The sequence below is a fragment of the Falco cherrug genome, chromosome 10 (genome assembly GCF_023634085.1).
Source record: "Falco cherrug isolate bFalChe1 chromosome 10, bFalChe1.pri, whole genome shotgun sequence".
NCBI classification, from domain to species: Eukaryota; Metazoa; Chordata; class Aves; order Falconiformes; family Falconidae; genus Falco; species Falco cherrug.
In genome coordinates this window covers 30716497-30742782 of record NC_073706.1, presented here as the reverse complement: position 1 = coordinate 30742782, position 26286 = coordinate 30716497, and the positions used below count along the sequence as shown (strand labels likewise).

General features: G+C 40.5%; 1 protein-coding gene across 8 annotated transcripts in view; it reads left to right on the top strand.

Annotated features, from left to right (window-relative positions):
- TUB (TUB bipartite transcription factor) overlaps positions 1-26286 on the top strand; it is a 167061-nt gene that overhangs the window by 134894 nt on the left and 5881 nt on the right. For 5 of the 8 annotated variants that reach the window (XM_055722004.1, XM_055722005.1, XM_055722008.1 and 2 more), the window contains 9 exons: positions 4675-4842; positions 8431-8502; positions 9426-9547; positions 10432-10623; positions 11189-11301; positions 12408-12522; positions 17474-17572; positions 17962-18133; positions 19491-24846. In XM_055722004.1, the coding sequence (XP_055577979.1) occupies positions 4675-4842; positions 8431-8502; positions 9426-9547; positions 10432-10623; positions 11189-11301; positions 12408-12522; positions 17474-17572; positions 17962-18133; positions 19491-19624 (1187 nt within the window). In that variant the 3' untranslated portion in view covers positions 19625-24846. Of the gene's footprint in view, positions 1-4674; positions 4843-8430; positions 8503-9425; positions 9548-10431; positions 10624-11188; positions 11302-12407; positions 12523-17473; positions 17573-17961; positions 18134-19490; positions 24847-26286 lie in introns of those variants that run through there. The other 3 variants (XM_055722003.1, XM_055722007.1, XM_055722002.1) reach the window with 2 other exon arrangements.

The window sequence follows — 26286 nt, the reverse complement described above, 5'->3', positions numbered from 1 at the left end:
AAGGAACATGATGTGTATAAATACAATTAAATTCTTTTCCTGCAAGATCCAATTACTGGGGATTCATGTAGTATATAGTTAAATACTTAAATAATGTTTTGGAGAGCTGACTCACTATGCTTATGCCTGTAATTTGCTGCTGGGTAGTTTGCCATATATTTAATCTGTAACTGATTTTTTCAAGACTACCATAGTGCATCGTGCACTACTGTCAGATAGCAAAATCTTTCCTCATGTTTGGTCTTGTGCTCATCTAGAAGTAGTGGCCACATGTATCAGCGGCCTCTCTGAGCTTTCCCTGGTCATACAAAGCTCAGTAGTATGTACTCTTTTCCTCCCATTTGACCTTCTCCCCTTACCCCATTGTCCCTTAAAAATTTAAATACTCTTTCTTGATTATCTCTGGAGCAATGAAGTAATCAAAATTGCAGTTCTGCCCTATCCTCTTTAATGTTGGTATTCTACTGTAGTATTATAGAGTCATTAGACTGTGATGACTTTGAGAATTTCTCTGATGGGGTGTCTAGAAATGCTCAATTTCTATCCAGTTTTGAGAGGAAGTTCCACTTGGACCTAATCTGTTACAGATTCTGGGTTTAGACAGGACTATTGAACATCTAAGACTTGCGTTCAGCATGACTATACCCTTAGTTTCCCACTTGCAAATAGGGTTAGGAAGTTGTATTTCGTTCCTGAAAAAATAATTTTGGAAGATTGTGAAGCTGAAACAAAAATGCATGGGTATCAAATGGATAGCCAGAACTGCACTTGTCATGCTCTACTAGTGCTGTTGTGGGAGAAGGAAAAAACACCCCAAAAGGACCTCTAGATCTGTAGGACCAAGGAGGAGGGATGTACTTCAGGGTCTGTAGCTGCCATCCCATGCAGTCTGTACTTGTTCATCAGAAAGAAATTTGATAACTACATCTAGTAGAACTGAGATGGCTCATCCATATTCATTTTAGTATCTATCTATAGGACATACCAAATTTGTTGGAAGTGGTTCAGCAGAAAGCTGCTGGGCATGTGGGGTAGAGAAATGTATGCCTGGTGACCCTTACATTAAGATATTTCCTTTAATTGCTGGATTGGAACAATAAAACAAGGTCTCAACTTCATATCATTGAAATACATTGTTGTTACTAAATCCAGGGAGACTGAATGGATTTTGGGTTGTTGGTCCATCCTTTAGAAGCTGAAGTTTCAAACAGGCATAGTGTGGTATAGAAGGCACAAAAGCTTAGATTTGTTTCTTATGCCTCATAAACACTAAGCAAGATTTGCAACTTTATTCCTTTTCCAAGGCTTTCGGTAGCAGTTCTGTCCTTTATTTTTCCCCATACCTTTTTCTCTGTCACCTCATTCCAGACCTGGATCTTGTGATTTTTTTTAATTTTTTTTTTTTTTTGAGGGGTGTAGGTAATTAACATTTTGTGTGGTTGAAGCAGAAGAAAAAAAATCCTATCTAAAAATCTCATACCTGAGATCAAACTTAAGTGCATATCCACCTAATGTATTTTGAATTTCTTAGAATTTAGATTAATTCAGGTTATAAAAACATTCTATGTGCTAGTTTAGATTACCAGCTTGTAAGAGCATGATACTGTATTTATAAATATTGTCTAGAAGATTTTAGGTGCTAACAGAATACAGGCATTGCTAAATACTAGTTTATAGGATGGAAACACCAATGAATGCCAATTTTCTGTTGCTTTTTTTTCATTATTTCTTTGTTTTCATTTCTGGTACCTCTGGGTTTCATCTGAGACGTGGCCATGTCAAAGTTTACCAGAAGGCCTTTACTGAAGGGACTGGTACTCCGGGGGTTGTTTTGATCTCCCTCTTTCCTCCCTGCCCTCCTTCACTGCCTCTCAGAAATTCCCTCTTCTTCTTAGCAGGTGTTCCAGGACATCTCTGTTGGGTTTTTTTCTACCTAATTTTTGGTAAAAGCTGTAGAAAACACTGAGTGTAGCAATAAAGACTTTCTTTTTGGCAGAGCCCACTCAGCTTCTTTGCCTCTTTTGACCCTGTCCTTAAACAGGGAAGCTGGTAACTATAGACATGAATGGTTTGTTTTATTGCACAGTGAACCATCCTTCCAGTAAGTGGGTGAAAAGGAGTCAGCTAGGCAAAGAAAGTGAGAACACCCGGAGAGATCCACCTTGAGTATCACAATTACAAAAGCTTGGAAGTGTTTTCAGACATTAGGTAGTTAATAGTAAAACTGCCTTTTGAACTGTGACTTGCAAAGATACAATTATATCTCATGATACAGGAAAAAGAAATGTATGCTTGCATTTAATACCATTTTACACATACATATATAGCTACAAAGATGTACTATACAAATATTAAATAGTGTTGCATTTGCCACGAACCATCTACAGTATTCTAATGCACCAGAGGTTCTTTCCCTGCTCCCCCCCCCCCCCCCCCCCCTCGTCTGGCTATATCTTCCATTCCCTTAAATGGGGTCACTAGTGGAACCATTCGTACTGCTTAATAACACACTCTACCAGTGATACACTCTTCAGAATACTGAAATTGATTTTTCTTCTCTGAAAGTGTGACCTGCCAGTGTAGCCTTTGTCCTAACGCTTAATAATACGTGATGTTCCTGACAACACGGGATGTGAGCGCAAATGTTCTGCAGGCATCAGAAAAAAGAGTCTCAGTGCAATGTCTAATGCTGTCAAAGGCGTTTCATTTGCTGCAGATCAGTCTCTGCTTTGAAGAAGAATAATTAAGGTGTTTTGTTCCTTTTGAAACGGGTTGTCAAAATTAGGTTTGTATTGTCCAAAGCTTAATAAGGAACTAGATAGATACACATGAGGTACGAGCATCTTGTTAAACTCATGGATGCTTAACACCTTTGAATTTGTTAAGGCATTAAGAGTATTAAGGTAAGAATCTAACTTTAGGCAGCCACTCTAATGATAATGGTTAGTGTGGTTAAAGCTGTTAAAAATACCAGAGTGGATTTGAGCAGCTACCTGTCTGTTCTGGAGCACCATTACTGTAGTGCTTATCCTGAGATAACTTTTAAGAAAAATGCTATTCTGTTTGTTGCTGTATTACACCTGCAACATAGGAAATTACACTGTTCATTCTGCATCACACAGAGCTTCTGCCTGAAATTGCCACCCCACCAAGATGAGAGAAACATTTCCATGGACTTTATTTAGTCCTTCAGGGTTCAGTGGACAGATTGTTTTATTTATTGTTAGTTGTTATTAGTTTTACTTTCAGTAAATCAGAATTTACAGGGTTTGTGCGGAAGTTGCCAGATAAGAGTCTGTGTGATACAGATGAGTCAATAAATCCTTGTGGTCTTGAACTCTGTGAATTTAATACTTCTGCAGTGTTAGACTGCATCTTGTTAGGTAGTTGCACAGCCAGTGCTGTTCCTGATCCTGAGGGTGTGGGCCACTCTTTTCCACTTAAGCTTCATATCGCAGTGGCAGTGCAGCAAGTACGGCAAAGTACAGCTAAGCATGCTAAATGTGTAATCCAGTTGTCTTTAATGCAAGTTGACAGCTGCTGGCAAAGCGGGTTGAAATTGTATTCTTGGAGATCACAGTCTGAAAAAATCCCAGTCACTACAGGATGCATTCAGCTCTGTTTGGTGTGAGAAGCATCATAGTCTTTTATTGAACTAGCTCTTTGTAATGCTTGCTAATTCTCCACAGTGTTGCTTGCTTAGTAACAAAAAATTCAGAACAGCAACAGTATACAGGCTTACGTATTTAGTGTATCTGTACATGATAATATTACCATTTTTATTGGTACAAAAGTGCATTTTTATATAGCTTATTTAGTAATATATACCAGCACTAAATCTTAACTAAAAGCTGAAGTACATTTGTAATCTGATGATTTAACTTGCTGTCCTGAAGAAAAAAAAAAGTTAGGTTGTGATAAGAACACACATTTTTTCATTTTTCTGTCTTCAGAGGTGATTTACAGCTGCAAGGAGGTAAACAGGTTCTTTCTGGCTGTCATCAGAAGCCACAGAACCACAGCATGGCTGAGACTGGAAGGCACCTTCTGGGCACCGTCTAGTCCCACATCCCTGCTCGGAGCAGGTTGCCTGGGACTGTGCCTGGTTGGGATTTGAACATCTCAGAGGATGGAGGTTCCAGGGAATATGTATTATCTACTTTATGGTTCCACTGTGATGTTTTAACTGTACAGCAATTTACTAACTCAGTAGGCATATTTATGCTTGTTAACATGCTGCTCTTCCTGTTGTATGTACTACTAGATTGACTTGTGAATTTTCAAGATTTCAAAGCATCAATTCATAATAGCAGTGTTGTTTATTAGGGGACATGGCATAATCTAGGACTCAGGCTTATGTTTCTGGACTTATGAGACGTGCATCGGTTTTCTTTGTCAGTCCTCTCTAGTGAAGTTCTTTTCTGTTTAGTTTTTAGTGTTTCTGGTGCATTGGGGGGTGAGGAGGGCAACAGTGAAATCCTGATCACTTCTTGGAGATTCTCTAGTGCAGTATGTGGGAAGTAAGATGTTTGCCTTGGAAGCTAGTTTAGTCTTGTTTAAGTTTAGAAATGTGACCTCTGATTTCTGATTCTTGGAAAAGATGCTTTTTGTGAGCGAGCAACTCAGTAACTTCTTGACACAAAGACAACTAAGGCTTTTGCTATTGTTTGACAGGGATTGATGGCCCAGCAGCTTTTCAAGATAATGTTCAGAAGATAGGAAGTCACGTGCAGATTCTCACTGTTGGACGGTCTAGCCATGATGAAGATGATGGAGAAAAAATGGCTAGTGGCCAACAACAGCAAAGCAAACAAGATCTTCGAACAGCGATGCAGAAAAAAGGTAAGTAGCCAAAGCTGCCTTCGTTGTTATTATTGCTTGCTTGATGTACACGGACTCCTTTTTCCTATCCTTACTCTTAGCCCTAGCCTAAGCAGAGACTGCTACTCTGTGTTTCTTCTCCTCAGAGCCTGTTAGACTCTATTCTATTATCTTGGGGGGGGGAAAAGTAAAAAATAGTTCTCTTTTGTCCCAAGGAACAAGAGCTCTCCAGGCTCTTAGGGATGCGGCTTTCCCATCTGCAGTGCAGTGCTGCTATTAAGGTACCAGGCAGATGCTAATGCTCATATCCATCTGTTCACATTTTTATATTATACAACCCTGGAAATCACTTACTTGAGGGTTAAAAAGAGAGTACAAAATAGTAACATTCAAACTAGAATATTAATTTTAGTTGTGTTGTCAGTTAAACATTGTTCATGTTTTCATAATGTGTGTTCATGTCTGCAGAGGTGAGAATTATAGCACTGTGTATTCTGCAGCACTTCCCACCATGCATAGTCCTCAAATGTTCTGAAATATTTTTTTTCTCCTGGAGGCATGCATGATTTGGGAGATAGCTTGTGTATGTACACATTCATGCATCTGTCCCTTCCTTCCTGCACTGTTGTTATATCTCATTAGACATTAACTGTAGGAAGGAAAAAAAAATACCTTAACATTCTCACAAAGCTTTTTCTGAAGGCATTTGCTTTGGAGTTGTTCTTCTTCAGTGTACAGCTTTTGAAGCAAAGATGGCTCAAGCCAAGAGTGCTCTGATGCTTTAAGAATAAACTCTTTGTGTATAAAGAGCAAAATGTAAGTGCAAACTTGACTCATCTAGAAAAGACTATTCATACCTAAATACCCGCCTCTTGTCTGCAGAGCAGTTCTCACTAAGATTCATTTTTTCTGGGACGTTACTCTGCAGATGTGAGCAACTTCAACTGAAACGGGCAGATTTTCTCCAAGTGCGGTATTTCCTGGGCATTTGAGTCGGAGGGGTGTTGGCATGACTAACAAGTTCTGATCTGTGTGGTGATTGTGTTGCCTTAGACCATGGCTCAGAATATTTAATCATCAGGCTCACTACTTACTAAAGCTGATTGATTTAAAACTATCAACAGACTTCTCAAATTAGGTCAGAGCACTGGGATTTTTACTCTGAGGATCATTTCTATATTTGAAGTTTTTTCCAGGTTAAGATATATTTTTATTCTCTCCAATTTTTTGTTCATTTTTTTAAAATAAAAGCAGTGGGTGAGGTTTTTTTGTTTTGATTTGGTTTTGTTTTGCTTTGTTGCTTGATATTCTTAAATATATGGTTTGACCTTTTCTTACCAGGTCTGAGTATACTCCTGATCCAAACAGATTCTGCTAAGAGTAGACCACTAGTATGCTTCAGCTTGGGGCAGGGGGGAACCTTTTTTTAAATGCGAATGTGGAGGTTTGCTTATTTTTATTAACAGAGCTATGCTCTGTGAGACACAGAGAAGTATTAAGACAAGACAGCAACTATCAGCATCTCCATAAAATATTTTTACTATGTGTGTATGGTTTGCCACTTGATACCAGCAGAAGAGGCTTGTTAGAAAGTTAGGAGTATCCCAATATTCATGGGAAACTTTATGTAGAGCTAGAGCTTTTCATCTGGATTCCCACTGCCGCTCTGCCACTTCACTGCTTGTGGCATGCCCTTACTGGCATGTACCCGTTGGTCTGAAAAGCATTTAGAATTGCTGTCTCCCGTCAGTCCTCCTCTTGCCTGGAATAGGAGCATAAGGAGAAGAGCAGAGAGATAAATGTTAGCTGGCCTAATGGGAAAGGCTGAGTCCTGTCAGATTTGCGTAGCCCTGACCTGTGTCCATTCTACTCTTTGACACTAACTTTGTGGAGAGAAGCCGCTCAGCATGTGTCTCTGCTTCCCCAGTGAGTCAAATTCTGTTACAAGACAAGAGGTTATAGGCTACCTGAGTGTGAAAAGAATATGCCACTTACAAGAAAATGCCAAATGTTTTGATTTCTCCATCTGTTGGAAATTGCCATACTAGAATAATTTTCTTCCTGCGGGAAATATTCGTCATTTTGATTTCCAAAGTCTTAATATGTAGACTTCCTCTCTGGCAAATGAATCACTAGGACAGAGCCAGAATTCCGTAAGTTTTAACACTGAAGAACGAACATTTTTTCTGTACATTTATCAGTTTCCAGTATGTCTCAGTAAAGACTTGGAATGAGCAATTTAGTCTTAATTCTTCTTTGCCACCTGAAGTGACAACTGTTTTGAGATTAAGGGAAGGAATAGATTTGATTTCTGGGTTCACAAACAAAACAGGCGCTCTCTGAAGCATTCTTCCCCACAGGTCATAAATGCAGACTTTTCAGAGACTGGCATGGAATTTTCACCACCAAAATATTGGTGGCAAAATAGTGAGCACAGATGTAGAAATAATTACATCTGTGCATATGAAGTATGGCTTTATTGCACAGCTGCCAGCTGGGGAGATGGACTGTCTGCATTACCCATGCATTGTTGACTTAAAGGTGTTTGTCATTATTAAGAAATAATGCTTGTGATTAATGTGTGATTAATAAGTGAGTTCTACAGGCTTTGAAAATATCTGTTGACCTGTGAACTCAGGCCTCCCTTGCATAACCAGATTTTATTGAACCTTTTTGCTGTCATGCTGTGTGGTGTGTGTCCGGACTAGGGGAACTGAAGAAGTGGTAACACGACCATTCATGGAGCAACTGGGTGGAACACAAGCATTGCGTATGCTTCTGTTTTATATACTCACTGTTACTATGCTGGTGTAGTTTCATTATCCAGTGTGCATCTGGTGTCAAAAGCTATTTTAAAGGGATATGCATTGAAGTTATTGGAAGCAGCAATAAAATAAGAAGTATTTTAATGCCTTTTTTCTTTTCTCCTTCTGTTGCAAAATTTGAACTGAAGAAAACCATTGCTGCTACTATCTCTGATAGTATCAGCAATTATAGTTTGTATTTCTGTACAGTAGTTTGGTTCAGTCTCTGTTTGTTGCAGACCAAGCTCATATGCCAAAAGCCTAAGCTAAAAGTCTCTCTGTGTATCCCTGGAAGTCCCGGAAGAACAGTTTAGAGAGCCTGAGAAAGATGATGAGGATGCACTAGGCACAGGGATTTAGTTATAATTTAGGCTATCTGAATTAGAGTCTGAATACCTTTTTTGGTATTACTGAATGAATATTTGTGTACAGTCTGTGTATGTCACTTTTTTGTGTGTGTTAGAATTCAAACGTAGGCCAGAAACCTCCCATTCAGAGCACCTTGTGCACAGAAGGGTTTCTAGCACAGCCATTTAGTGTGGGTGATGTTTTTTGAAGGTTCCACTCTGTGATCCAGAGCTTTTGGACTTTATTCAAAATATTAAAAGAGAAGGTGACAGCAGGTAGAAGGTGTGAATTTGATTGTGCAGAAAGATAAAATGTCCATAACTGAGAATTCAGGCAGCAGCATTATGGCCCCATCCAGTAAGCCTTTAGCCCTCTGCTGAGTCCTGTTGGCCACTTAGGCTCATTCGCTCAATTAAGGGTTTGCAGAATCAAGCCCATGGATCTTTTCCTTTCCCAGATCCCCATGCAAATACATCCTGGTCCTCTTCCACCTCCCAATCCAGTCTTGTCGCCCTGGATCATGTTCCTGGTAAGTACAGAAGGAAAAAGTTAATTATGCCGATGCTGCTTGGCTCTGGGAATCTTTGCATTTTGTTTATCCTTCTACATTGGACTTACCAATAGTGGAAATTCTGGACCAGGTGTTTTCATTTATTGTGGTTTTTTGTGGGGGTTTTGTTTAGGAAAAAAATTTGTGTAGTTAGCCTCTAATATGTGGAACTTAAGAGTTTGAACCTGAATGCAGGGTGGCTTCATCTGCATGATACTCCTTGAAAAACTAGGCCTGGCAAGTGTCCCACCATTGATGCTTTCTGCTGCTAAGTCCTGTTTGATGTTCAAAGTTGTGTTTCCCTTTGAAATGTGTGAGGTTTCAGATTCTTGTAAAGTCAAATTTTTAAGTGTTGTAAAGCAGTTCCTTTGGCCTGCGCTGATACTGTTTTTTACATGAAATAAATATGCATGAGAACATTTCCTTGATGTGAATGTTTCTTCTCAGTCTAAGATCTGCTCTTCATCAGATCACATAGGAACAGTTAAAAGGATGTTGTAGAAGGGCTTGTATTTTAATTGTTAAGGTTTCCAAGTGGCTGTGGTAAGTTGTCCACTGGGCTCCAGTTTCAGGTTTTTGTGTTATGCTTGAAGTACTTGATTGGATGAAGAAGATCTGAATTTAATTCCTAACTGAGTTTTGCTCCTGTATCACTGGGGAACTCGATCCTCTCTGTGGAATGGAAACCATACTTCCTTTCTCACTTGCTGTTTTGGCTGCTTGGGACAGGTGCTGTCTCACCCACATATTTGTATGCTGTCTTGCATGGTGAACCCCTTCACACACACCCTCTCTCACCTGTGAGCCTCAGGGTGCAACAGTATACTAAGTGATGTTTTACAGCAAGTATGAACAGCTTTAATATATTAGTATTTCATACAAGTGCGCTGCTTTCTCCTCAGGCATTTCAAGCAGCATGAATTTTGATGAGGAAGAGGATGAGGAAGATGAAGACAGCTCTAGTTCTTCACAGTTAAACAGTAACACCAGGCCTGGTTCTGCCACAAGCAAAAAATCCAACAAGGTAGGGAGTGAGTGCCAAAGAAGGACCCTGCAGGCTGCTAGGTACTGCGTGATTTCAGAGTGCAGTCAGGATAGGCCTGGCTTTCCTGTTTTGTTTTTAATATGCACTAACGTATCTCCAAGGTGATTTACTGTGATAGCTCTCTGGGTTTATAGGAGCAAGCAATAAAAACAATGACTTGGAGAAAAGAATAGCAAATATTGTCTGAACTTGAATGAAGAGAAAGGTAAACAGTAAATATTTACCTTTCTACCGCTTGCAGGTGCTCCAAAGGATCTTTTGTTTCTGTTGCCCTTTTCTGAGCATTTTTGTGTTCTCGCTGCTACCATCTGAACATAAAATAAGACTTCAGCTTGTTCAGATCTTCTAAATCACAAGCTTTTGCTAAACCAGTTGATGGTGCCCCACTCTTACATACTGCACTTACTTCTCGTTGCTGTTACATCTCTTTCTAGCCTAACCTGTCTCTCTGTATCCCATTTCTTCCTTTCATCAAAGGCCATCACTGTCCTTGGGTATGGCCTTTCAGCAAAAAGAAGTGTGGTGAGATGGGAAGGTGTGAGCCAGGGTTTGCATTGTAACATAGCAGTCTGCCTGTGCCGCCACCCTGTTCTGCTTTGTCAGTGTGTCTGTACGCTGAGCATCTGTGGCACAGAGAACTGCTCCCTAGGCCTTTGGTAGCCAAGAGCTTGACCAATTGGATGGGGAGAGATCCTTAGCTTGATAAGCTGCCTTCGAGGCTGCTGAGGAATCAGAATGGGGAAGACAGTATGACCATTGGGTTTATTTTTTTAAAGTGCAGCTTCTATGAAATGTGATTCCTTTGTACTTAACAACCTTGCAAATCAGAGTTGAGGAAACCTGAGTTTTGTTTACTGTTTTAGGAAGCGGCCTCAGCCCCCAGTCCTTCCACAAATGAGCCTCTCATAGATGTTGGTGACCTGGAGGAATTTGCCGTAAGACCTGCTCCACAGGGTGTCACTGTCAAATGCAGAATCACAAGAGACAAGAAGGGAATGGACCGAGGGATGTACCCTACTTATTACCTCCACTTGGAAAGGGAGCACGGTAAAAAGGTCATAAAATAACTTGAATGGCATACCAGTTGCATCTGAATATAAAAATATTACTAAAAATCTGAAGAAATCTTATAAAGCAAATATAATCCTATACTTTGAATGTATTTTCAGTTTCATTGACATCTGCCCTACAGTCTTCCAAAAGCAAACCCGTAGAACAGAGCAATACTATTGCCTTTCTTCATATGACTAATCTTTGGCCTTAAATAATCCATGCACGGCACCTTTATGTGACAGCCAGCAGTTGGGGTTCTCTGCATTCTGTGGCCTAAACCCACCTATTTTCTATTCAATGAGAAGAGCCAGAGCAACTTAAAACATTTTACAAAATAGATTGAGTTGAATTATTTAAACCATAAATAATAGACTGGGTGGTTGAGAAATCACTTTTCCTTTCCAGATTTTTATCTGGTTTTGCGAAGTCCCAGGAGGCCTTCTGTTACTTAGCTAATGATGCTGGAAGACAGAAAAATTGCCTATGGTTTCTTTATATCAAGGCAGGAAGTGGTGTGTGCTAACCCCTTTGGCATTCTAGAATTTTTATTTTTTTTGCACTGCTTAGGTGTTTCTGTTAGCTGGACGGAAGCGAAAGAAGAGTAAAACCTCTAATTACCTCATCTCCATAGACCCAACTGACCTGTCTCGGGGTGGAGAGAGTTTTATTGGAAAACTGAGGTAAACACTGATACAACTAAAAATTTTCTTTATATAAGATAAATAAAGGTCATTTAAAATTAGGAAGCCTGTAAGCCACCATGACTTGTTAATTAGAGGCTTGACTGCATGATGTGATAATGGTCTTAAAGTTCACCAGTATCCAAGGCATGTTTTCAAAACTTCTCAAGTACTTACAAGATCACATTTTATTAAAAGTCAGCAGGACTGAAGCTCTTAAATGCTCAAAGGCCCAATTCTCAAGGGTGTATGAGCACAACTTACCTTAATGAGATTTTCAGAAGTGCATGAGTAGATTGTGTCTAGCACTATTGATATTAAATACTTTGGAATGGAAATTCTTTCTGATACACAATCTTAAAATCTCTTTGGTTTTGCCTGTTTCTTAAGGTCCTAATTAGAGTTGTTTAAAAGTAGTGGAATTCTTTCAGAAGCACATGTTTCTTTTCTGTCTGTCATACATCATACGTCAGTCTGTTGTTGATACCTATGTGGAGCCTCTCAATGTCTGTTTAGCTCGTCTGTGCCTGAGGAAAGGGACTGTGCTACTAATTGCCATTTGCCTCTGTGGATCTTGGAATTTCATGCGCTATTTATTGCAGTGCAGGCACAAAATGAGAATAATGTGGGTTTAGCACGTTCTGAGTTGCATTTTGCACTCCTTGGTGTGATTTCCATTTAAATAGGAAAGACTGATCTTATTTACAACTTTATGAAAATCACTGTCTGTATTCTCATAGTCTTAGTAGTCAGGTAAGAAAGCAGATAGTTTTGTAGAGATTAAGTATATCTTTAAAACCAAGCAAACAAACAAAATAACTCCACCCAATTCTTTCCTTGCTGCTTTCTTGAATTTAATAGTTTGCAAGATGTCATGAGAAGTCCATGGCATAATAAGGGATCTTTTGTATACTCTGCTGTACTGTACCTTTACATTTTTGTTACGGCCTTTAATCCAGAAATTGCTATTTAGCTGGGATTAGAATTAACAACTATTTGTACTCAATATTATCTGTCATTCCTTTGGGGCTACAATGCAGTAAAGGATAGATGTCTCAGGCAGCATTACTGACAAATGGTGATTGGATTTTCCATTTTTTTGATAGATCAAATCTTATGGGAACAAAGTTTACAGTTTATGACAATGGAGTAAATCCAATGAAAACAACATCAAGCCTGGAGGGGAGTACCCTGCGTCAGGAGCTAGCTGCTATTTGTTATGTAAGTACTGCGCTGCTCACAGGCAAAATATGCAAGAAAGGGCAGTTCAGTTTTGGAAATAGCACACTGAATTTCCTTCTCACTTATGATTATGTAAATCAGCATTCATACTTGGATGTAATCAAACAGCTCAGCTGATGTTCATTAGAGAAACCAGGAAATTCAGTGGAAAGCAGAGGTAAAAAACGTGCATAGAACCAGGTTGCTGAGTTCTCACCCTTGGTCAGAAGGTGTAAGACCATCTACGTAACCCTCTGGAAGGGGTAGGATGCTTCGCAGCCTGCAGGCACCATCTGAGGGAGTCTTCTGAACTGGAAGGAGTTGTGCGCATGGAATTACTGCACTGAAGTGTGATCATTTGTAACGGCATTTTAGAGGGGGCCTCTCTGATTCAAGACACAGGTAGCTGGCCAGCTAGGTCTGCAGCAGTGGCTGACAGACTGGGATAAAAAAATCTAAACCTTTTTGTTGGGAAAAGTCCCAACAAGCCCCAAACAAAATCCAAAATTCAATTGAATGAGAGAAACCAGCCCCTTGTATAGGACAGTAAATAGCACTTGTCAGGAGTGATGCAGACAATCAAAACTTGAAACACAGGTGCTGTTGTTTCATGATTACTGGATGGACCAACTGTTTTAGTGAGCGTATTCTTTCTGTCCAGAAAGCTCTGGGCCCAGGTAATTCTTCCAGTCAAAACTGGTATGTACACTGTTACAGAAAGTTTTCTGTTTTCACAAATCAACAATTTCTGAAAAAAATATCCAAGAACCACTTTTCTGAAAAGTTCCTGCCCTGCTCTAATCAATGATGCCTGGAAATCTGTCAGATGGAGGTCCATCCATCCCAGCATACACCCTGCGTATGCACAGAATGCATTCCTGGAGAGGTCAGCTTCAGGTTGTGGGGAATGATGCATCTAGAAGATTTCAGCACATGAAAAGGAGAGGAGAGAGCCTGCTAATGTGTTCTTTTCCTGCCGCTTAGGATGCTGCTTTCCTGTCAATATTGTATAAATGGCATGTTTGTTCATGTGTGCTATTACTCAGGCATGTGACCTATGGTTGCAGACAGGCAGACACACACACACACGTATCCCTCCATTCCTGTTGGATTTGAAACTGAGAATTTCAGAAAACCCAGCTAACAGGATTTAACAAGAGAGTGCAGGATTTGGTGTCTGTTTAGAGTTTGACTGACGTTCCAGTGGGAGCCTAGGAGGGCTTACATGTTTAATAAAGGTAATTTTAATAGTTTATACAGGAGGGCATTCCCTGGAGCCAGGCAACTAATCTTCTGGTGCAAACTGGAAATACAAGGAGAAAACAAAAAACAGTTTAAACAGAAGTTATATATTGAAAAATGTAGGCATTGTTTGTTTAAGTCAGCAGCAACGACATTTGAACCATTAATGTTACCAAATAAAAGCCTCTGTTGCAGTCTGCAGAGGTAATTAGAAGTGTGAGTGCTGGAAAGAACAAAACAGTGGCCACTGTTTGGAAAATGTGGCTAAGATAAGCTGCTTTTGTATGTCTGTTTTGAGATCAGCAGTTTCAAACATGAACATTTGTGTAAGAAAATGTCTTCTTCCATTGATACTTTGATCCTCGTGGAGAAAGGCAGCGGGCTTGCAGGTGTGTTGCGGCCAGAGGACAAAAGGAAATCTGAGTGGTGTTTCATTACTAGCAAGGTTTGCGAAAGTGAGATTATTGTTCCTGGCTGCAGCAGAACCCCAGCAAATGCCAGAAAAAGCACTTCCAAAACACCCTTGTCCTAAGGTAGCCTTTTAATTCCTGCCTTGAGATTTTTCCTGCAGCAAAAACTGTAACAAACAATACTTTGAAAGCACCACTACGCCTCTCACTGTATCTCAGCTCATCCGATCAAGTGCCTATCTGGAGAGCAAGCTGTACCCGCTCCCACCAACTTACTGAGCCTGACCTGCTGAATCATCTCCACAGGTCTAGTGTATACAGGCAGGAGCTGGTGATGCTTCTGTTGTTAACTATTTGTCTATTTATCTGTCCCCATCTATTGCGGGATAAATGTGTTGAGAACTCTTATTGTGGGGCTCACCTCAGGGCGTGTTTCAAGCAACAGGAATAAAGTTAGTGTAAGGACCGAGTTTTATCAGGTGCTGTTAACCATTTTTTACTTGCTCCACCGATGGCAGGCTAGTATATTAATAAACCTGCAGCAGCACCTAATGGCTGATTTCAGAATCGCTTGGCAGAATTTCTCAAGAAGCAGCAAGGTGTAACTGTACCGTTTGTACCCGGATTTTGTGTGCTGGATTCCTTTGTATCTGTAGCATCTCACAATTCAGTTTGTGTCCCGGTTGGCAGGCAGGGTGTGCGGCTGGTGTTCTGAGGTGTGACTCGGGTCTTGGCAAAGCAATAAACCCCCCCCTCTCTTTGGGCTTTCTCTGGAATGAGTTTCTACACAAAATGTTAAGGGCAAGGCATTGTTACGTGAATCAAGTCCAGAAAGGGAAGTGGCTGGAAGAAAATTGTGGTAGTTAAATTGTGAATCTCTGGTCAGCTGGAGGGATATGCACCTTGCTGCTTTTGTCGTGGCAGCTATTGCCACTGTAGTGAAACGCTCACATAATTTTATGGAAGTGTGTAAGATTTTAAAAGCAACCCTGGGAAGAGACTGTTTTCTTTCAGCCCAGTGTATTGTGACACATGCTCGCAGGACAGCTTACTGGTTGTGCTAAGGCAGAGAGTGCAGCTTCTGAGCAATACTGGGCCAGGCCCTTAGCTGATGATTTAAATCACTGGCCTGCTGGCCGAGTCAGTAGGGCTCTGTCGGCTGACAACCCTTATTTTCTGTTCCTGTGTAAACCAAGCCTGTCAGTGACATTAAAAGGGTGTGAAATCAGAATTTGGCCTATGTTCCCCTAATAATGCCATTTGTAGTCTTGAATTTACACACACAAAATAGTGGAAGAGGGAAACAAAAGAGAAGCAGAGAATGAGACAGGAGATAAGGGGAATTAATTTTATTGGGATGCGGTGATTAGAAAGGTCTGCTTTTAATTAAAGCTCCTTGTTTGTACCTACTGTTTTCCTCATATACTCTGTGTTCGTAGAATTTCAGTTCTATTCCTTGATTTCAGCAAAAGGATAGCATTTGCCAATAAAATGTTTAACATCATTGGTTATTAATGTGATGTGCAAGTGGAAACCTTTCCCTTATCATTTGGCAGAGGTACTGATTTTAGTGTTTCTGAGTAAATCCAAAGAATATAGTCCTGTTCTTTTCAAAGTGATAATGCTGCTTGTTGGGAGCGAAGTGATTCAGTGCTATTATTTAATTTTACCTTGAACAACGTCTTCAACCAGTCAGCATCTAAATTAATTGTATATAGCTTAACTGCAGCTTGACAAGAAGAAAAGCTTGTAAGACATTGCAGAGAAGACAAAATTGTCAGTAGTAAGCAGAAAATAAGCATAAACATGATTTTTTTTCTTAGAAATTGTCCTTTGCTGTGGTGAGTCTCTCCTAAATATAAGGAGAGAATGTAGGGAGAGGAATATAAGAATATTCAGCAAAGTAACTTGGTGGAATTTTTCTTGTATGCATGAAAATCTTTAATAGAGTTGTGTAAAATCTCCAGGTGCTTTGCTGAAACAACCAAAATTATTTCAAAGGTCTGATGGATGATAACACTTCTGCATGAGTAACTTTTAGGCAGGTATTTTCAGGTGTTTCCAGTGAATTGAGATACATGGATTTTTACTTGCAAAAGCACATGTTTGTATAAGTTTGGTGTTTCTTAAAATCAGAACCCTTCAATTAAATAGATAAAAGCAGAGGCATCTGAATATGTCACTTCTAAATGCCCCAGTGGTGGAGCCACACCAGTTGGAGCCTGGGGGTCTCCAGTTCTTGGCATTTTGTGGTACGATGCTGGGAATAGCACCAATGGGAATTTCCTTTCTGAGATTCCTTAGTGTGTGTCCAGAGCCCTTTGCTTGGGAAAGGTAGAGGGGGAAAAAATGCATGACTGGGGGTGGGGGCGGGAGGGGGAAATAAAATCGCACAAAACATGAGGAGATGGACTTAGTCACGGCTTCATTTACCAGAGTTACTGTACTGCCCTTTACATTTTTCTTTCTCAAAAGTAGATGATGACTTACTGAAATAATTGGCCCTAGTTGCTTCTGTGGAAAAAAAAAATAAAAGAAAGCCTCAGATAAAAATAAGATTTTAGCTCTATTTAGATTTTAGGGGTTGTGTTTTGAGAGGATAGTGCATTACTGGAGCACTTCTGTGAAATGCTGGTCAGGAAGGCATCAAATCATGTTTAATGGAAGAACTTGTATTTTCCATGGATTTATTTTTGCTGCCCATGTTATTTCTTTACTTTCCCTGCTTTCACAGCTCAAAAATTTGTATTCATGCTAATGTGTGTGTTTTTTTACCATGCTCATCTCTAAGCATAACATATCTGAAGACTTTGAAAACCACAGCACTGCTAACAGATGCTCTTACTGGCAGCTTCTTCTTGTTTGCTTTTGTACTGGCTCTGGAATAAATGGAGTTGGACCCATATATTTAATTTTGTCTCTCATCAAAATGTGTGACTGCATTTTATGATTTTTAAATTACAGCTACTTTATTTTGGGATCTGGCAGTAGCCAAGAAATCTGGTTAGTTCATGTCCTTTTTTAACAAAGGGATTATTTATGGGTTTTTTTAATTGTATTAAGGTTGCTGGCAGCCCATGCTAGGAGTGTTTTTGGAAACCTCTATTTCCATTTTTCCTGTTGTTGGAGCTTCTAAGACAAAGCTAGAATGTTTGGCAGTGCCAGTGAAGGCACAAGTTTCAAGATGTTTTTTGAGTTGCCTAACAAATAAGGTCCCTGGGCTGCCACTGTGTCTCTCTGTTGAAGAAATTAACTTTAAAAATACAGAACATGATGAACTCTCCTCTAAATATTTTTAGGAAACAAACGTGTTGGGATTTAAAGGACCTCGTAAAATGAGTGTGATCATACCAGGAATGAATATGGACCACGAAAGAGTTTCCATCAGACCACGAAATGTAAGTCATACCATCTTGCAACGATAAAAATTACTTGAATTATTTTTCAGTTAGAGTTGGTTTTTTGCATTTCTGAACGTTTAGAGGTTAAACACAATTGCAGAACAATGGGTATGTGACTAGTTCTGGGACTCAAAAGCACTACAAATACCTTACGTATTTTGATAACAAAAGATACAACTAATGTTTTCCAGGTTGTGGAAAGGACTCAAATGCACATTGGCATTAAGACACTCAGAGTTCTCTGCTTCATTCAATGATGCTGTTTTGAGGGTGGAGGGTGACAGTTTAGCCTTTGGGCCAGGATTTATGAGCTTTTTTTTTTTTCTGTGAACTTTTTTTGTCTTGTGAGAGTGTTAAACTGAAATGTTTATCTGTGGTGTGTGCAGGAACATGAGACACTTCTTGCAGGATGGCAGAACAAAAATACAGAGAGTGTCATTGAGCTGCATAACAAAACGCCAGTCTGGAATGATGACACCCAGTCCTATGTTTTAAATTTCCATGGTCGAGTCACACAGGCCTCAGTGAAAAACTTCCAGATTATTCATGATAACGATCGTAAGTATCGCACTTTGTCTGTAAAGTGCAGAAGCAGTCCTGCATGCACAGCCTGGCAGTGATTCCGCCCTTACTGTTGTTACCTAAGCGAGTTTAATGTAGTTATGTGGGTCCAGCTTAATGCTGCTCTGCCTTGCGGCCATGACGTTGATGCAGGTTGGGTTCAAATGCTAATGCTTAAGGTGGGTGATTCTGCTATGTGTGATCTTACTTTTCTCCCTTGGCTTCCTGGCTTGTGAACTGAGCAACCATTTGAATAATTTCTGCTCTCAGGGCTGTGGTACTTCCAGTCAGCAGCACTGTGGGGTAGTATCGCTCCAAGTTCTTGTACCACACAGTCCTTCCTTGGAGTTTTTGTTCATGCTGGTCCCCATACACTGCCCAGCAGGAGATGGCGACAGACTGGTCCCACTGCCCAGCCACTTTGCCATTACTAGGCTTTGTAGCATTAGCTCTACAGAACTCCCTGAAAACGTCAGGACTGCCTTCCACATCTTCACTAGGACCTTACCAGTGTGCTGCTTTCTGCCAGAAATGTACAGCCCCCTTTTTTCTCAAGCTTAGTTTCTGGAGCAGGGATACAGGCAAGTGCCCACGTGGAATGACAGTGCCCCACTTTATGCTCCCTTCAGGCAGGCAGAATCACTCAGTGCTGAAGCACACTGGGCCAGACTAGTGCCATGCTTGGGGAACATGCTTGGGGAACATTGGAAACTGGTGAAAGTGGCTCTGCCAGCCTTCGAGAGTACTGAATTTGAAACACGGGTGTATGCATTTGCTGCACTTCATAAGGTGAAACGATTACACCTGCATCTGCAATTAGGCATTTCAAACTCTTGAATGAGGCAGAGGTTTCCTTTTGCTGAAAAAGTGAAAAAAAGTCAAAGAATTTCTGAATATAATGAGACATGATTAGGTCTAGATCGCAATCATGCCTTCTCTTCCTGTGCTGTCCTGGCTTGTCCACTTGCCTGAAGTTAAGTGGGAATAGAATTAATTGGTTCTCAGTACATGAGGAACTGGGCACTTGGTTTATATAAGAGGTTTGAGCGTTCTATACAGAAGCAATTTTCTCTCTGTGCTTGCAAAACCCACTTTATCTGTGTAATTTTTTTGACAGTTAACAGGTCTTGCAATCCTTTATCACTCAGCTGTTCCTCACTCAAGCTATCCTTGCTTCTTCCTCTGGTATCAGCACACCCACTTGCATGAATAAGTGTTGCGAAGTTTGATGAGTGAGCATGTTTTGTTTGCATTTTGTTGAACTAGGCCAGAGGGTGATGTTGAATGTGTACTTATTTAGTAGGGGCTGCAAACAAAAATAATGCTTTGTCACTTTTTATGACCTCTCTTGCAGCTGACTATATAGTGATGCAGTTTGGCCGCGTGGCTGAGGATGTGTTCACCATGGACTACAACTACCCCATGTGCGCGCTACAAGCCTTTGCTATTGCCCTTTCAAGTTTTGACAGCAAGCTGGCTTGTGAGTAAAGGGCATGGGTGAGCATCCACTCATCTCATGTCACTTATGGTCAGGGAAAATGCAGTTGTGAAGGACCAGTCTATTGTTGAAGAGGAAGTAAAAGGAATCTTCTAAAAATTCAGGAAATAAAGTTTTCCTTTTTTTTCTGTCATATTTTTCTGGAAGTGACATAAATTTTGTGTAAATAGAAGTTCTGTCTCATGTCCTTGATTATGGTATGGAGATGTGCCATGAGGTACTGTACCGTGGCTCTAGTAGCACCATTATAACGGTGTCTTTTTTAAATCCGGAAAGGGCGTGCACGCTCAAGAAGTTTCTTTTTACATTTAAGAATAATTCTGAGGCTGTAATCATACCTCAAGGTTGCACTCCCACATTGACTAATCAGAGCTTCACATCATCCAACATAAAAGAAAGATCACAAAAAAGATGCACTTTTTTGAACGTGCAAGGATCTCATGTAGTATAAAGCCAAGTCTGAAGGCTGAAAACCTATACTGGACTGAACTTGATGCATTGCTATTGTATATGTCGTAGGGCATGATGAGTTTTAATTGCAGTAGGAGGAAACGGAGAAGTAGAAAGCACAAAACAATGTTGCACAAGTCACTTGAATTCTAAGATGTCATTATGTTTTAACATCTACCTGCTTTTTAATTTGTTTCAAATGACAATGTATCTGGAGTACAGAAAAGGAAAAGGAAAATGTCTCGATGCCAAGAAGGCATAACTTATGTTGAATTTGGCATGTCGCGTGTTGGGAATCTATATCCTTGTATTGCTGTGGTAATTCAAACACATATTTTGTATGAAGTGATATAAACAGTTGGATAAAGGCGCTCTGCAGAGAATCTTACTATTTTGAACAGGCTGTGTAAAGCTGAGGAAGGTAAATGGAAATATTTTATTAAATTTGTCTGGCCTTTTGCGATTTTACAATTTGTTGATTGCATTTTTTGAACTTTGAGCAGCAACCACTTTTCATATTTATTTCCCATTGTAAGAACGCTTGAAATCAATTGAAACTGTGTATGTTGCTCTCTGATGTAAACGTGCCAGCTACTGAGCTAAATCCTTCTAGGCAAATCTAGAGTATGCTGCATACAAATGAGACACTGGCAGGACACAGAATAACTTAAAATAGTGTGGATTTTTTGTTTCTTTTTTTCCTGATTTATCTGAAATAGCATTTGTTTATATATTTCAAAACACAAGCAAAGAACAAGCCATTCTTTTTTCTGAACCTCTCAAAAGCCAAGAGCTGCAACTGAAAGCACACTGTAAAACACCTTTAGAAATAATGAGCCTTTCTGCCATTGTTCTGTAGACTGTTACCCTAAATGGCACACAAAGTGATAGAATTTGTAAGTAGTTCACCAGAAAGGGTATTGAAATGTGAGAGAAGCAGTTGTGTTTTATACTGTCTGTATTCAGATTCTCCTTTTTACTCTTTATAGACTCTTGCACTGCACAACCGAAGGTTATATAGAGAAAATGAGATTTAATCTGCTTGTCTCATAGCTGTCGGCCCCTTTTGGGCTATAGGGGACAGGCCGTAAGGAGAGGTTGTGCCATTTGAACTGTGTAATTTCAACTAATAAAAGAAATGTGCTCTCTTCCTCACATTTGCCTTCAGGTCTCCTTCCCAGTATACAGACAAGGAAGTTTCAGATAAGGGATGGAAATTAAGTAATTGCCAGCACTTTTTCTAATCTTTATAAAAATCTATGGAAAAAAGTCTGCTGGCTTCGGACAGCGTTCTGTTGATGGACTCAGCCTGTCAAATGTGATCTTTAAATAACAGGAGGCTCTGTCATTTGTTTCAGATCTTTTTGCAAAAAGCCTTTCCACACAGTTGTATAAAATGGAAAGACACCTTTTGTTTGAGAGACCTGAGCAGTCAGTTCTGTCAGCAAATGATCAAAACGATGGGTCGTGAGCTGCGGTGTGATACTTGGGCTTTGCACATGGATGCTTTGTTTTCCCCTGTAGCTGGTAGTTGCCCACCATTTCACATCCCCACCTGTGATCTCACTTCGGATTTTAACAGAGAAGGCCCTTAGGCCTTTGGTTACCTCAGTCTTTAAAAACTAGCTCCCATGATAACCAGAATTTTCTGGTTAGACTACTGCACAATTGGCCAGGAATTCCCACTGCTGGTGTAGATGTATGATGTGGGTTTCAAGAACTCTCCAGCATGGGAACGGTGGAACCTGCACAGCGGTCATTCCGTGGCTCGCCACTCATATGTTTTCTTTAAAGCCTGTGAAAGTGGCAACTGACAGAGTTTTCTGCCTCTCTGTGCACAGCGCTGTGTCAAAGGAGCTAAGTGTCTCACGGTGCAGATATACAGTCTGTTGGCTGTAGTAGTGGAGGTGGTTTAGAAAGGGTTATTTTTAATGTGGATCATAACAATGGGCTGAAGGGAAGCTCATGTGCAGTGAACTCCTGCACAAGGGTCAGAATGAAGGGCTGGGGAAAGGCAGCGACTTCTTGGGACAGTTGTGCTGCCAGCACATTGTGTAACTTCAATCTCACTGCGCGTCCTTCCCAGCCAGGTATTTTTTTAACCTGTAAGAATGCCGGGAGGAAAGTGGCAGCTCAGATTCCCATCCTCTTAACAGAGTCATGCAGGGACATCAGCCAAGGAGCTGCTGAGGAAAAAATTCCCCACTGTAAGTCGAGGTCACTAGAGGGGGATGTTAACCTGGGACTAGGAGGAATGAGGAGCTCGCATTAAATCTGGCTCAGTTACAGCAGGATTTCTGCCCGGGAGCCTTTGCCAAACCCTAATTCCTCGCTGTTGTTCAGCAAGGTCCTGGGTTCTTTAGGTTCACTTGTCCATTGCCATCTGCTCCAGGAGCAGCTGCTTTTAATTTAGCATCTATATAATTTCTGATGGAAGTTTTCTGGTGACCGCCACTGCTGCATGTCAGTGCAAGAAGGTCGCAAGTTTTCCAGCACATCTCCAAATGTTGTTTTCCTAACTTGGTAAAGTCACAGCAGGTTCTGTCCTAACATACAGTCATACCTGCGGTTCCACCATCCTCGTGGTTAGATTTTCCTCCACACGAGCAATAAAACTTGGCACCAGTGTGTATTTTCAGAGATGTATGCATACTGAAGGAACCAAGGAGTAGTTAGTTGCACACTCCTATTGGTAGTAGCTACTGCAGGGCCTGCATGTCAGTCTGCAGCGTGGCATAACCTTGTTTATTTAGTGTGACGAAGAATATAATGGCATCGAGCTGTCTATTTCCTTCACATAGTCCTAGTGACTGTTTGGGTACAGTAGATTATATAGTATTTAAAATCCCAATATTGATGATTTTTTGCATCTGCTGTTGATTTTGGCAGAGAGAGGTAAACAAATTCCTTGCCTGAACTGCTTATAGGCAAATACTGCATGCTTTAATGAGAGTTCTTAATCTAACTTGTCACTCTGTTTACATCAAACAGTTTCTTCCTGGCCCTTTTATCTAATTTTCTTCATCTCTGATGTTCTGTTCCTTCTCATTCTTTCACGATCCCTTTATCTTTTCTTCAAGGATGTGTAACTGAGAAGTGTTTATTCTGACAATATTACTCAGTGATGCCTCCACAGCTGAGTAATGCCTTCGGTGCACATCCAGTGGTGCTCCTACAATAGAAACCTTATCAGAGGGATGAATTTGGCCCTTTGGCTTTTCAGTAGAGTAAATTAACACATTAAAAGGCAGCAGATAAAGAAGCTTGCCTAAAACATAATCGGAATTTTCTCAGTAAACATTCAGTAACTGGAGTTTCCAAACCAGGGGTTGCAAATCAATGAGCAGAACTGCCCACAAGCCCTGAGGCAGACTGTGAAGATTCTCTTTGTAGTGTTGCCTTATTTTTCCTCTTTCAAAAGGTTGAAAGTGATTTTGTGAGCTGAAGGGTGTTGCTGCACTAAACTAGAGTTTATTTTTCAGAAGGCAGACATCACTCCACTCCTTTTGTAGGATAATACGTGGCACGTAAAATAGTGATGTCGTAGGCCATTGTTACAAATTCCGATGCTAAGAAGTCTGTGAGAATGGTTTTGTAATAATTCCTGGGCAAATCTCCCGCTATTCAAGTTGCCTTACAATAGTGCTGGAGCTCCCAGCTGGCTGTCCTCGTGAGGTGCTAGAACCGAAGGAGCTTTAGTGCAAAGGGCTCTCTAATAAAACTTGGTAGCTGTACAATCAAAAAAGATCGTGGAGTCGGACGGCACCACCGAGTTTTATTGGTCGTGGTGAACCGATGCCATCAATTCAGACTTTCTGGGTTTTGGCTCCCTTTTGATGAACAAAAGGAGGGACTTTGGACAAGCAGAGACATCAGTGAGGTCTCTAGAAGTATTGAGCATTAGACCTGCTTTTCTGCCTATAAAAATCTGAGGCCCACCTAGTGCTCCCCTTTAAAAAGGAAGAAATCAACCCAGTCCTTAGTATAAAAAATCACTCCCAGTTCTTGTGTCTGAGCTTTTCTCAAGTTATTATTAACTTACTAGTGATTTCACATAAGGATACAACAACGACTGGATGTCACAAGGCAAACCAGTTCTTGATGACTCTAGACCAGTACCAGAGTATTTTGTCTTTGAATATTTTAGGAGGCTAGGATGGGGGGGGGTTGCCTGGTGTTTTGGGCAGAGTTTCTCCTGATGTGTGGCAGGTGTCAGAGGGAAGATCTTGGGTTTGATCCTGTGGCATTCCAACTAGTTCCCCCACTGCGCTCCTAAAACATCATTTGCAAGATTTTTCCTGGTTTTAGAGAATCATGTGTTCACCAGTAAAATTGCTTGGCAAATGAGGGCAGCACCTGTAATAAAGCAGCAGTCACCTTTATTAGAATTATGGGCTGATGACTCGGATTTCTCAAAAGGCCTCATTTTGATTACTAGAAAGTAGTTTTATACACAGAAATCTTGCACTAGAATTAATCGAGCTGTAGATGCAGGCTTCTCATGTATGTGCTACTTCATGAAAATGGGTTTCTGTTGTTCTTCATGTATGAAATGTACCTTCCAGGGTTCTGCTCCGTGTTTGTGGTTAATTGTGTAGGTATTTTTCAGTTCTTTCTGTTGCTCACCAAGGAACTAAGAGAAGACTTGCACAACTATCTCGATGTTTTGGTATTTTGCTGTGAACTATATAGCTCAGTAGCTGATACTCACAAATGCTGTATATTGGATGAAAATGCATTAAAACTTATTTTATATGTTGTATTTTATTTAACGGCCTAAAAAATTTAGATTCCTCGTTTTCAGTAAGAGTATGTTTATCAAGGTCTTCACTGAGGAGACCGGAATTAACCGGCTCTCTTGAAGCTGTTTAATGGAACCAGTGCACTGGTTTGCTGAATTGCTGTAGAAAGAGAACACAGTTCAGAAAAATTATGCTTACGTTTTTGAGAGAAAAACCCTTCCTATATACTTTATAATTGGATTGCTCATTAACACCGAAAGCTTATCGTGGTTTTATTTAAGTCTACAATGGTAGCTTGAAAATTACTCTGACAAAAGCTTGCGAGCACGTGAACTGGGATAAGTCCAGCTTAAGAGTCAGAACCTAGCAAGTACCCCTGAATGCTGAGGCATCTGTTCTGTGCTTAGGTACTGCCTGCGTGCCAGAAACGTCCTGAAGAGTCACAGATCTCTGTTAAAACCAGCCTCGTCTTTAGGCTGCCCAACAGCTGTTAGAACACAGGCCTGGCGATCAGGTCACCTGGGTTTTAATCCCAGCTGACCGTGTGACTTTGTGCGAGTCTTGTAACCTCTTTGCACCTCTGTTCCAATGAGTTGGATGGAAATAGGAAGGTTTTGGACCTGCCTACGTCCATCCCCGTTCTGCTGAGAGGCTTCTCAGGAGTGTATTAAGGCTGGTGGGTGACAGGTGGTGTGTTAAGCACCCTACTGAATTCTTACTGAAGGAACTGCAGTAAAATAGGAAGTTTTCTGCCACCTATGTACAAACTGAATAGCTAACTGATCTCTACAATCTTACCACTGATTTTGGTAAGGCTTGAATTTTTTCCCTTGTGTCATTTTTGGTCACTGAATGTGCAGAAACAGCAGTAAGGACAAACCATCTGATACATTTTTTTCCTTCTCCCAGTGATGTGGTGTTGGTTGTGTTGTAGTGTGCACGGTCAGTTGTTTTAAAACTATTATTTCTGAGCACACTGCAGAAGTTCAGTTAATGCAACTGCCTATTTATGCTTTTATGTAGCAAATGGGAGACACTCGGCAGTTGTGCTGCAAATTGCCTTTTTGTACTTCCGGGGTTTTATTTTTTCTTGGATGTGACTCAGCTGTTCAAACCTGTTGTTACTGCAGACTTCGATTCTGTCACGCACATCTGACTTTAAAACAATGAATCTCATGATTTGTGACTACCTTTATACTCACAGGGGATGTTTACAATGTTACAGTGCAATCTGTTTCTCACATTTGACCCTGTATCTGTAGCTTCTTACTGAGGTTACCCCAGCTGGCACAATGCCCTTAGAAGTATCAGTAATTTGTAACGTGAACTCTCTCAAAGTAACAGAATGGAATTTATAAACATTTTAATAGATTTTAACATTACAATCTCGCTGATTTTATTGCTTACAGATAGGGTGAAATTGCAAGGCAGTTATTCAAAATATTCTTTCCTTAAGCTTG